This window comes from Bos indicus x Bos taurus, chromosome 8 (genome assembly GCF_003369695.1).
Source record: "Bos indicus x Bos taurus breed Angus x Brahman F1 hybrid chromosome 8, Bos_hybrid_MaternalHap_v2.0, whole genome shotgun sequence".
Taxonomy (NCBI): Eukaryota; Metazoa; Chordata; class Mammalia; order Artiodactyla; family Bovidae; genus Bos; species Bos indicus x Bos taurus.
In genome coordinates this window covers 39,747,692-39,760,121 of record NC_040083.1, presented here as the reverse complement: position 1 = coordinate 39,760,121, position 12,430 = coordinate 39,747,692, and the positions used below count along the sequence as shown (strand labels likewise).

General features: G+C 43.0%; 2 protein-coding genes across 2 annotated transcripts in view; one reads left to right on the top strand and one right to left on the bottom strand.

The window, feature by feature from the left end:
- Positions 1–12,430, bottom strand: part of SPATA6L (spermatogenesis associated 6 like) — a 99,322-nt gene that overhangs the window by 5,365 nt on the left and 81,527 nt on the right. The window lies entirely within an intron of this gene.
- SLC1A1 (solute carrier family 1 member 1) overlaps positions 1–12,430 on the top strand; it is a 75,133-nt gene that overhangs the window by 50,542 nt on the left and 12,161 nt on the right. The window contains exons 3-8 of the mRNA XM_027549351.1: positions 1,443–1,535; positions 3,265–3,379; positions 4,846–4,888; positions 6,263–6,361; positions 9,791–9,975; positions 11,058–11,165. Coding sequence (XP_027405152.1) covers positions 1,443–1,535; positions 3,265–3,379; positions 4,846–4,888; positions 6,263–6,361; positions 9,791–9,975; positions 11,058–11,165 — 643 coding nt within the window. The remainder of the gene's footprint in view (positions 1–1,442; positions 1,536–3,264; positions 3,380–4,845; positions 4,889–6,262; positions 6,362–9,790; positions 9,976–11,057; positions 11,166–12,430) is intronic.

Genomic DNA, 12,430 nt, shown 5'->3' with positions numbered 1-12,430 from the left:
ATTTCCACCAAGAATCTCATTATTATGAAGCCTTTTATTGCCATCTGGGACCTGGAATAAAAGCAGAGGCACCAGCCCGTGGCCAAATCATTAAGACAAATTAAGACACATTAACATATGCTGGAAACAATTCCTCACATAGATTTAATTTGTTTCACTGCTGGAAGAAAATCCTGAGAGGGCAGGAGACACACACCCGAGGACAGTTCGGCAGCCACCCTGCGGATCTGTCACTTGTCAGCACCTTAGGGACTGGGGGATGCTTAAATTGGATGTCGAGCAAAGGACAATATATCTGAAAATACATCTTCCATTAGGTCATGGAGCAGGTGCTTGTACAGGTTACTTAAATACCTAGATTGGTAGTTTTCTTTTTTTTTTTTAACTACCATTATTATCATGAATAATCATTATAATTGTTTATCAAAATAATGTATAGAGCTCAAAAATAGAATAGGAACATTTTATAATCAAATAATATACTTAGCAAGCTTATATATTTGCATCGTTTGCTCTTTTTTTAAGAGACTGAAACTAAATATGAGCTAGTTCATTGGTTTCTGAGTTGTAGTGTATTATGGGAATAATATTCACCAGAATATTAACAATAGCTGATGACACGAAGTGATTTTTGTTTTCATCTTTATATTTTTTCCTTTAGATAATTGTAATGAACATATATATTGCTTGATAATCACACATAAAAGTTATCTTTTTAGTTGACTCTGAGATTCCTGACAGGAAAGGCAGAAAGGGAAATGATCATGAGTTATTCGATTTTTATTATGTGATGAAAGAACCTTCTCAGTTCTTTAAGGTAAACTTTTCCCTAATACCGAATCCCAAAAGAATGTCGAGCCAAAGGGGGATTCCTTTTACTTGTCTCATGGCCACCCCTCTCACGAGCCAGAGACACAGCACTCACTAAGAGCCGAGGTGGTGGGGATTGAGCCAGAGGGGATCTTGCCCCCTACTAGCCTTCACCCCACTCCAGTACTCTTGCCTGGAAAATCCCATGGATGGAGGAGCCTGGTGGGCTGCAGTCCATGAGGTTGCTACGAGTCGGACCTGACTGAGCAACTTCACTTTCACTTTTCACTTTGATGCTTTGGAGGAGGAAATGGCAACCCACTCCAGTGTTCTTGCCTGGAGAGTCCCAGGGACAGGGGAGCCTGGTGGGCTGCCATCTCGGGTCGCACAGAGTCGGACACGACTGAGGCGACTTAGCAGCAGCAGCAGCAGCAGCCTTCAGTCTCTTCATTCTGCGTTTGGAATACGGAAATGGTTCTTTCGCCCAATGCATTTATTCAAACAAAATGTGTGAGATAGGCCTAGCAGATAAATACATACCACTCAGCTCTTTCCAAACCTTGAGGATTGAATTGCCACCGGTCCTGGAAATTTTTCTTCGAGTAATATAATTGGACTTCTCACCCTTTCAGGTGTTGCTACACTGGATTCCAACGTATCTGGAAAAATTGGTCTGCGTGCTGTTGTATATTATTTCTGTACCACTCTCATTGCTGTAATTTTAGGTAAGATTTATTTCTGAATCCTTTTTTTTTTCTGTATAATTGTGACTTTCCATTTAAAAGTAGTTGGTTTTTTTAAACGCACACTTTTTAAAGATCAGAAAGTACAATTGTTATGTACAAGCCTAACTGCTATGAAGCTGTTAGGCTTGAAGTCAGCACAGAAACTTTTATATAAACAAATATAATATTGGCTGAGTTTCAGCCATGGTACTGCTTATTAATGTCTCTAGTAAATAAACAGAAAGAAAGAGAGGGACAGTTCTGCACCTTACCGGATCATTGGGTCGAAGAAAGTGAAGCAAAGAGCTAATCTTTAAACTTGATAATTAGTCTATAATAGTGGGTTTGAGTATAATTATAAAGTATTTCCAGAAAGACAGCATTTCGGTACATTTCAAATTTCACATAGTACCCAGAGCTAACAGAAGTCTTGCCAAGTACAAATTTCACTTGAAAGAGGGAGACTGTTCTAATAAGGGACTATGGTTGCTCATACACCTTTGACACTTTTGTGAAAAAAGTATGGTCCATCCTTTGTGACCTAGTATGACATTTTAAGAGGATGCCCTGAGTGGTAAGAGAGGGGGCAGTGTACTCAAATGTTGCAGCCAGCTTGACCCTTACAGCTCTGCTTTGATGAACTGAGGATGTGGTAAGATTTTAATGGTATTAGGCCAGGCAACCTAGGAGGCCCTGAACCCTGCCTTAAACCAAAACCATATTTCATTAGGCTCCTGAGGGAGACCAACACAAAGAACAAAGCTGGGCTGATATCTTTTCTGCAGCTCTGAGAGGGGAGAGTAGACCACACCCATTCATGGCCCCTGTATTGCCCAGTGACTCCTCCCGTCAGCAAAACTAATGCATTCACATCCTTAAGTCCTACCCGCTTGGAGGGGCATTTCTCTTTGAGAAGAGTGATAAGGGCATGGAGCCTTTCCTTCACTCCTCTCCAGTCCATCAACCTGGTCTTTCCTAAAACCTCCCACCTCTACTTGGACACCTCAAGAGGAACCCATTTGCTCCAAAATGGTGCTTTCAGATTCCAGGACCTCAGTTCCTTGGCCAGGGATTGAACCTGCATCCCCTGCAGTGGAATCATGGAATCTTAATCACTGGACCTCCAGGGAAGTCCCAGATGCCCTCTGTTAAGACAGTTTTTCTTTATAGCAAGATCAACTCTCTCTCCTTAGAACTCCTATTCTCATTGCACCCCCAAAGAGTCACACAGAGCAACACTCCGTAATCCAAATCCTTTAGTGGGTTACACACAGCTTTTCAGATATTTGATGGCTGTGGTATGACAGGAAGATAAGGCTTATTCTCTGTGACCCTCAGAAAAATACCAGCATCTGTGGGTAAAAGTTACAGAAAGATGCTGAGTACCCTAAGTTGGAAAATAAGTCCTTCTCACCCCAACCCCTGCTGAGGCTGATCTCATAAGCTAAAGAAGAAAAGAGCATTCTCATCAGCAAGTGTTTCCAGAAGCAGTTCTGGAATGCAGCCCCTCATTTTTTAAAAACACACAGGAAGAGTTCCTTCTGCTTCATTTAGATGGGAAGTAATTAAGGCAGTAATTCTGCTGAGGTTCCTGCTGAGGCTCGGTGTTCTGGGTCGACTTCTCAGGGTCCCCATCCCAGTATTGCCTGGTACTCTAAGATGGATGCACAAGGATATCAGGTGCCCTGGGAGATTCTTAATGCTCTGTGGGTGCTATCTTTGGTTACAGGTATCGTGCTGGTGGTGAGCATCAAGCCTGGTGTCACCCAGAAAGTGAATGAGATTGACAGGACAGGGAACACCCCTGAAGTTAGCACAGTGGATGCCATGTTAGACCTGATCAGGTGGGTGTCTGGCCAGCAGTGTGGCTTCACAGGCATACAGCTTGTGTGGTTGCACAGGGCCCCATGCTTGGTCTAATGCTCTGCTAATGCCATCTTGAAAGTTTTTATAATTTTTAAATTATTGTATGTGTTCATTTTGCCCTGGACCCTGCAAGGTACATATCCAGTCCTGCTTGCCAGGTCATAGTTCCACAAAGGAATGGAAGGAACAGGGTCTCTGTCAGGGTTTAGGATGGACAGAGATGTCCAAAGATACTTGTTGCATTAAGATGCTGGGCTGTATTGGGTGGCTGGTTCTGAAGCAACTTGAAGAAATATATTTTTTAACTGTACAGGAGAAACCCTCTTATCTGAAACAATCAGGGCTACAGATTGGTCAATTAATTTTTAAAAGCAGCATTTAAAGTAAAGAGTCATAAATATACACTACGTATTTTGTTTATGCTTAAAACTTAAATGCATTTATTTGCCATTTTTTTGATGTTGGGCCAAGGTCATTTCTTTGTGTCAGTTGATTGTAATTTCATATTTCTGTTGCCTAGGCTGCCTTTATAAATGCATCATCTACAATTTCCAGGCTCAGTTTTCATGAAGTAGAGCAACAAAACCCTTAGCAATTGCAAGGAAAGCTGAAAGCTGAGTTCTTCCGGCTGTTCTTTTTATTTCAGTTGTCTTCCCTTACCTAACGCAACAACAGAAATTTTACTCACTTGCCTTGAATGAATTTCCAGGCATTCCAACTTAGTTTTTATAGAAACTGCTCCTTCCTTTTCACACTTATATTGCAATGATTTACATAATATTTCATTCAATAATGACAATGATATTTGCAACTGGCATAAAGAATTTGGGAACAAGTGCAGTCGACTCTCATTGCTGAAAACAGAAATGTGCAAAATATTAAAGAAGTCTCTTAACGGAGCCTGTCCACCTGCTAGTACCTATTTCACCGAGGACAGCAACCATGCTGGCTACTCAAGAATCAGTTAAGTGTGATGGTTAGTTAGGAGAGCTTTCTATCCCCTAATTGAAGCTCAGTAGGGAAAAAGAATCCAGTGCTCTTGCCTGGAAAATCCCATGGACGGAGGAGCCTGGTAGGCTGCAGTCCATGTGGTTGCTACAAGTCGGACATGACTGAGCAACTTCAATTTCACTTTTCACTTTCACGCATTGGAGATGGAAATGGCAACCCACTCCAGTGTTCTTGCCTGGAGAATCTCAGGGGTGGGCCTGGTGGGCTGCCGTCTCTGGGGTCGCACAGAGTTGGACATGACTGAAGTGACTTAGCAGAAGCAGGGAAAAATAAATCTTAATACAAGGAAGCATTATGCAAAGATGAGACCAAAACTAGAGTACTAATTCTATAGCATACTCATTTCCATCAATGTATTAGGTGCAACAAAAACAAACAAACAAAAACCACTTTTGTCTTAATGTGACAAAATTAATTTTCATGTCTCCAACAGGAATATGTTCCCTGAGAACCTTGTCCAAGCCTGTTTTCAGCAGGTAAGAATAAGGATTTTTGCCCTCAAGCTGTTCTACTCTTCCTCCTTACTCATTAAGATTTTTTTTTCTTCTATGACCTAAGAGATGGAATTAGCCCATCAAAAATGGGCAATGTATTAATACCTGTGAATGGAGGAATTTCAGGTGACCTGTCAACCCCAGTCTTTCCAGCCATAGCAGCATGCATGTTGTAGCTTACACAGCTCCCTTTTCCCTTAGGCTTCATTTTTCCCCCAAAAGGTTTCAACTGGAGCAAGTCAGGAACCTGTCAAATGAGTGTTTTCAAATCTGGCTTCTAGTACCTAGTTTCAGAGAGCCACTTTATATTTGTGCAGAAGCTCAGACTATCTGCAGATATAATGCAGTTGGGAAAGGTAACCTCCCCCCGCATGTTGGGAAATCAGTATGTGACCCGTGTGGGTGGTTAGTGTTCCTGGTATCTGGTCTTTTCTTTCATCACTCCGTGCCCACTGCTGGCACTCTACAGAGCAGTGTAACAAAGCCACTTTTTTTGCTTTAGGGAAGTTTCACAATCTTAAGCCTTCTTCTCTTGTTTATCTGTGTACTTTAAGACAGCTGAGTCTATCACAAGCTACTGAATTCGTTTACATAAATTACACAAACAGAGACCTCTATGTGGACCAACAAAAATGGCAATTAAATTGCTCCCCGTCAATAGAGGCACAGAACCACCTCTGTTTAGGGGGCGCATTTGCGGTTCAGCCACAGTGGTCACTTGTAAGGTTCTTGGTGTTGGCAGAGCCTTGTAGGAGTAACATTTATGCCCAGTGTGATGATATACTAGCTCTTTCTTAAACATCTCTGCTGAAGCTCAGCAGAATCAAACAGGTGAAGGAAGGGAATAACAGAAATCTCACTCATGTAAGAGCCCTAAAGGGACTATTGACTTTGGAACAACCATATAGTTCTTGATGTTTATTAAAGTCATGGTGACTGCATTTAAAGTGATGAGGTGTTTCTTCCCCAGGTTAAAAATAATAAATGAATAAATAAATAGAAACAAAAATGATTGACAGGATTCCTGTAGAATCTATTAAAGCACCTACAGATAAAACCTATGCTTTCTTTACATTGTTGCTCCATTAATTGGTCCCTCACTACAGAAGTGAAAGAACATTTTGACACCATTGAATGGTGGCTGTGGTGGCCCGGGGCTTGGATTTCTCAATCCCAGCTTTGCTTCCAAAGCCTCAGGGCTAGTACCATCCAAAACCAACGCCGATAGAGGCCTCAGAGGTAGAACCTTTCAGTAACACTTATCTGGCCAAAGTAACATTCCTATGGTTTAACCTTAGGAGCTTAAAAATTCTTTTTGTGTTTATTTCTTTGACCTTTCCCCCCTCCAACATGCAGTACAAAACCACACGTGAAGAAGTGGAGCTTTCTGAGGAGCCAGGGACAAACAGCACGGAAGCGACTGTCACAGCCATCATGACAACTGCAATTTCCAAGGTACCACTTACTTCCTTTTGTTTGCTCCCTTCCCCAGTAGGCAGGGGCCAAGTCATAAGCGAGCAGGAGATGGAAATAAGTAGATCCTCATTGTCCTCAGATGCCACATTTGTGAATTTGCCTATGTACTAAAATGCATTTGTAACCCGAAAATCAGTATGGTGCTGGTCATTCACAGACACACTAGGAGTGGTGAAAAATGTAACTTGCCCGTGCACATGTCCCAGCTGAGGTTGAACAGGCTGTGTTCTGCGCTCTTGGTTCAGCAGTTTGTTTTTTCCCTTTTTTTAATTGGAGTATAATTGCTTTACAACGTTGTGTTGGTTTCTGCTGTACAACAAAGTGCATCAGCTGTGTGTATACGCACATCCCCTCCCTGGTTCAGCTCTTATGTGGTAAATATGTGTCCTTTGTGCGGTGTGTCTTTGCCACATTTTTCTCAGTTTTGTGCATCAGCTTGGTAATTTCACTGTTTGAAATGTCTCCCAAGCGTCATGCTGCACCGCTGGCTGGTTAGTGTTCCCAAACGCAAGAAGGCTGATGTTCCATATGAGAAAATACACGTGTTAGAGAAGTCTCGTTGAGGCATGAGTTCAAGTGAGCTCAACGTTGATGATTAAACAATAGACATTAAATAAGGTGTCTTTGAACTTAAGCACAGAGAAAACAAGGTTTCGAATTGATTATTTGACCAAAATGATGTGACTGTTGATTCCTAGGAACCTAATCCTCTGTTTCCCCTTAGGAACCTTGACTCAGTATTCCCTAAGTCAGTGTTGGCGGCCACTGTATAGAGTATAACTTCTGAGAATACTGAAGAGCAACTGAACCACACAGAGAAAAGAATGAGTCCTGTCACTTCTGTCTCTGCCACCCAGAGTTGAGTTGGGCATCTCTGGGAACATCGTTAGATTTGCAAGACCACCTAAACGTGGAATGCAGGCCTGCAGTTCCTTATTTAAAACTCTGCCCAAATGTGATTCTGAGTCCAGAGTTCTTCACTTTAGAAGGGCCAGGTGGTGTGTGTACTATATGTTATACAACATCTTTTAAGTGGAATTGGCAATAATATTCTAGAATCAAGCACATCAACATTTCTGCAACTAACTTACAAATTGGTTACAAATTAAGAAAAATAGGCTATCTGTAGCCTCATCTCCAGAGAAGGCAGTGGCACCCCACTCCAGTACTCTTGCCTGGAAAATCCCATCAATGGAGGAGCCTGGTAGGCTGCAGTCCATGGGATCACTACGAGTCAGACACGACTGAGCAACTTCACTTCATGCATTGGAGGATAAAATGGCAACCCCCTCCAGTGTTCTTGCCTGGAGAATCCCAGGGGTGGGGGGCCTGGTAGGCTGCCATCTATGGGGTTGCACAGAGTCAGACACGACTGAAGCAAATTAGCAGCAGCAGCAGCAGCAGCCTCATCTCAGTTCAGGATAGGTTTTGCCACCAGGAATTTGCCATAAACTTATCAATGAAATCAGTTGGCTCTGAGAACTTTTAGGATTTCATTGTTTAAGATTCTGGTGGTTTAGTCACTAGGCTGTGTCCAACTCTTGTGACCCCATGGACTCTAGCCCACCAGGCTCCTCTGTCCGTGGGATTCTCCAGGCAAGAATACTGTAGTGGGTTGCCATTTCTTCCTCCAATTGGAGATTAGATCAGGTTGGCCTGAAGTAGTACATTTGTAGTCATGTAGTAGATTTCTCCTGAATGTACTCTGTCTTCACTCAGGAAGGAATAATTTAAGGGGAAAAAAAATGCAGTAGATTTAAGAGTTCACATTAAATAGGCCACAGTTAGCTCCCTCTTTTTTCCTACAGAAAGCACTCCATGACCTGGCTCCTCCCTGGTTTCCCAGCTTACTTTTCAGTGAGCCCAATCTATTCTATCTAGATCCAACTCCTCAATGAACTCCTACTCTTGCTTCTTGATACGGTTCCACAGAGATTTTTCTGAGCACTCTCCATGGGCCAAGCTCTGATGGGCACTGAGATTATGACAGAGAAAAGACACATGTGACATATGCTCTCGTGTGAAGAGTGATGAATATTACAGTTGGAAAGAAAAGAATACTCCCTAATAGAATAGGGAGGTCTGAAGTAGTGTGGCGGCTGTAAAGGATGAGTAGAGTTCAGAGACCTGGTGTGTGATGATGTCTGCCTTTCCTTGCCATTTTTCTGGAGTCTGCTTTCTAGATCTCTGCTTATCTCCTGGCTGCCTGCTCCTCGGGCCTGTCCTTCACTATCTTCACAGCCCACATTCATGTCTCCAGTCTCCACATGATGCCTGTAACTCATAGCTTGGCTGTGCAGTTAGTTACACACCATCTTGCTATCATTGGCTCCTGTTTCTCACAGTTAGTCTTGTCTATCCAGCTGCATTTTAAGACCTTACGCTGTAGCCAGTGCAGTTAACACACTGCACTGGCCACAGCTTAAATACATGTCTGATCATGTCAGATCATAAGTAAGAAATAATTGGTACCCCAGTGGCTCATCCACATAATTCCTTATAAACCTGGTTTGCACCACTCAGAATGTGTTATCTTCCTGTGAAATCTCTGTTAAGCTCATGCTGCACAACTAGGATTGAACTATCTCTTGGTGTATCTCATGCTAATCGTGTGTGTGTGTGTGTGTGTGTGTGTGTGCGTGCGTGCGTGCTCAGTTGTGTCCGACTCTTTGCGACCCCATGGACTGCAGCCTGCAGAGGCTCCTCTGTCCATGAGATTTCTCCAGGCAAGAATACTGGAGTAGGTTGCCATTTCCTCCTCCAGGGGATCTTTCCGACCCAGGAATTGTACCCTCATCTCCTGTACTGGCAGGTGGGTTCTTTACCACTGAGCCACCTGGGAGGTCCCCATGCTATTCTTACCCAGGATAAAATGAAGAAATGGTTCATAGTAGTAGATATCTGGTTAATTTTTATCTAAAATAAGATCCTATTGGTTATCTAAGGTTAGAGATGGTAAAAAATGTTCCTGTGTTAATTATAAGGATAAAATAGATAGTAAAGTGTCCTAAAAATGTCTGCACTGGTAAATATTTTGAGCTTCCTGCATTATCAATTCGTATCTCTTTATGCAGACTCCTAATGTAACTACTAGTTAAAATAACTCTGAAAAGTGCCTAAAGTTATTAAAAATTTAAAACACCCCAGAATAAGAAATCTTCAAAAGAAATATTCAAGTATGGATTCATTGAAAGAGAGGGGAAAACAAACCTCAGTGCCAGAGGTGGGGGCAGTAAAATTTGATACATGCATAGGTGGGTTTTTTTTTTTGCTCCTAAACTCGTTGATCCTAAGTTGTTGCTAGGTCACTAGTTTGTTTGGCTATCATATCTTCCTGTTTCAGGGCCTATGCATTCTAACAAGATTATAATCATGCATCAATATTATTTTCTTGGTTTTGATCCGCAGAACAAAACAAAGGAATACAAAGTCGTAGGCATGTATTCAGATGGCATAAATGTCCTGGGCTTGATCGTCTTTTGCCTCGTCTTTGGAATTGTCATTGGAAAAATGGGAGAAAGGGGACAGATTCTGGTGGATTTCTTCAATGCTCTGAGTGATGCAACCATGAAAATCGTTCAGATCATTATGTGGTGAGCAGACACTGGTTAACGTCGTCTTGCTTCCCCCGATGGCTGACCCTTCAAAACTAGAAGGAAAAGGTTTATGTTTCTAACTCACCTCACCCTAGAGAGGGCAAGACACTAGAGTATTAAATAATTCCATGTATTACTTAGGACTCAGTTCACTAATGAAAGTCTAGAGATCAGCCATTGACTTTTCTACCAAGGTCCTTGATCACGTTGCAACCAAGCAGCATTTATGTAAGAAAGAACTCTTAAAGGAGTTATTTGAAGGAGTTTTCCAGAACACAGGTGGCTTTCCTTATCAGGCTGCATGCAGAAGGGATACAGTAGGTAAACACAGGCCCTGATACATCCAAATGAAAGCTGCCATAGGTGAGCATAGCAGCTGTACCACTGAGCATCTGCCCTGTCCCTGGAGATGCTGAAAAGTCCACCTTGCCTGGGAGACCTCTGCCCCACTTATCTCACAGCAAGTTGGTCCAAAGTATAGACCTTGACAGTGACAGTAAAGGGTTTAGTTATTTCAGTCAATGCTGCTGAAGCTCAGCTTCATCATCTGTTAAAAAGGATAAATAAAGTCTACCCCTCGAGTTGGGAGAAGTACAATAAGTGAATGACGTGTGTGAAATACCTAACCCAATGCAAAGCATGTAATGATAGCTCCACAAACAGAGCTATCACAACAGAGCTATTACATAACTAGTTCTGTTGCTGATACCACTACCTGGGAAACAAGATGACTGTGTCTAGAAAGAGCCTAGAGGCCATGATTGGAGAGTCAAGCGAGAGAGAGACCTGCAGACATGAGTCAGCAGGGTGTATGTGCACAGGAGCAAGGGGTAGGGACCAGAGTGCCCCTTATGGTGGCATAGGTGGGTAGAATTTAAGGTGCACGGGGTGCTGAAACCTGTAGCCAGTGTAGTCCAGCTGGGCTGAAACTGAGACCTTAGCCTCATTAGTGTGCCCCTCCCAGCTAAGGGCACACCCCAAGCCAAGGTATATGCCCTGGCTTGTTTCTTTCCTAGCATTTCCACCCTGAGAAAATATTTGATGACAGAAGTATGTCCTTTCTTGTGCTTACTTTCTAGCTACATGCCGATTGGTATTTTGTTCCTGATTGCCGGGAAAATCATAGAAGTTGAAGACTGGGAAATATTCCGCAAACTGGGCCTTTACATGGCCACCGTCCTGAGTGGGTATGTCAGACTCAAGGGAAGACACTGAAACCTCATTTGAGCCAATGAGTTGCTGTTGAGAGGCTGAGTTTAGTTGGTGAAACTGGCTTCTCTCCCTCGGGCAGGGAAAGATGAGGTTCAGAGATAAGAGAGCAGGGGAGAGAAGGGCTGCCCTTTAACAGCTGAACTGGAGGTGGATCACACTGTGCTAATTTCCAGATCTTGGCAGAACAGCCTGGACCATGCTTTGTCACTGCCTTTATTAGTTGTGTTAAAATAATTTCTTAAGAGAAAAACCCACTGGTAGCCTCTCTTGGCCCTCTCCTGGCCTTCCCTTCTTCAAGGATGTAAACCAACCAAACAAGTAAGAACAGTCCCCATGTACCCTGAGCCTGAAAGAAATTAGGCAGGGCCTAAATTAAGTTGGACTGGAGCAAGCCAGGAGTGGGATGGGTGGTTGGTTCCAACCCTGTTGGGAAAGTACTGTCACACCCTACATCATAAGAGAGGGTGCTGGAGAATCTTCAGGTTGGTAGGAACTGTGCAAAGCAGGAGACAGCTGTGTGCATACTTCCTGTAGCACACTTACTGGTTCCTTGAGGGGAGATGCGGTGGGATAGATTATGAATGGTGCCCCCAGATGTCGGTCCAGGGGCAGGATATGTCACATATGCTAAGAAATATGGACCAGGGGAATGACTAACCATCATCAGTTTGACTCACACAGATCAATTCCCCCAAACACTCAACTTGGAGGAATCAGCTCACTTGCTGGAACTCAGCTGCACTGGGGAATATCCACTGCATAGGATTTGGTTCTTAATCTGTGTTTACTAAAAGCAGAGTTGTGCTGGTCAATGGAGAAGAAGGCCAGAGTCAAATCCCAGGGCCCCGGTAGTAATGAAGGTGGGACCATCCACCTTACTGGAGGCCAGGGGCTGTGCCCAGGCCATGGTATGGCTAAGATTTATTATGCTGAGCTATTTAATGAGAGGGTTCTGCTGGTTTCTGCCCCATCAACCAACCTATCTAGGTTCCTAATAGAAAACTAAAAGTCAGTTTCTCATAGTTCTAAGCCATAGGCTGTCTGTAAGATCCCTTTCTTGACCTCCAGAATCTATTTTTTTCAATGACCATTTCTTCTTATTTCAGCTTCACATAATTGATCTGTAAACTCTAAGTTGCCATTTACATGGCATCTGCTGAGTCAGTTTCATTTTTTAAGCCCTTTGGTTTGTGAAACAAGGAATCGTTTGGAATGTGGGAATGACAAAGAAGAGGGTCAG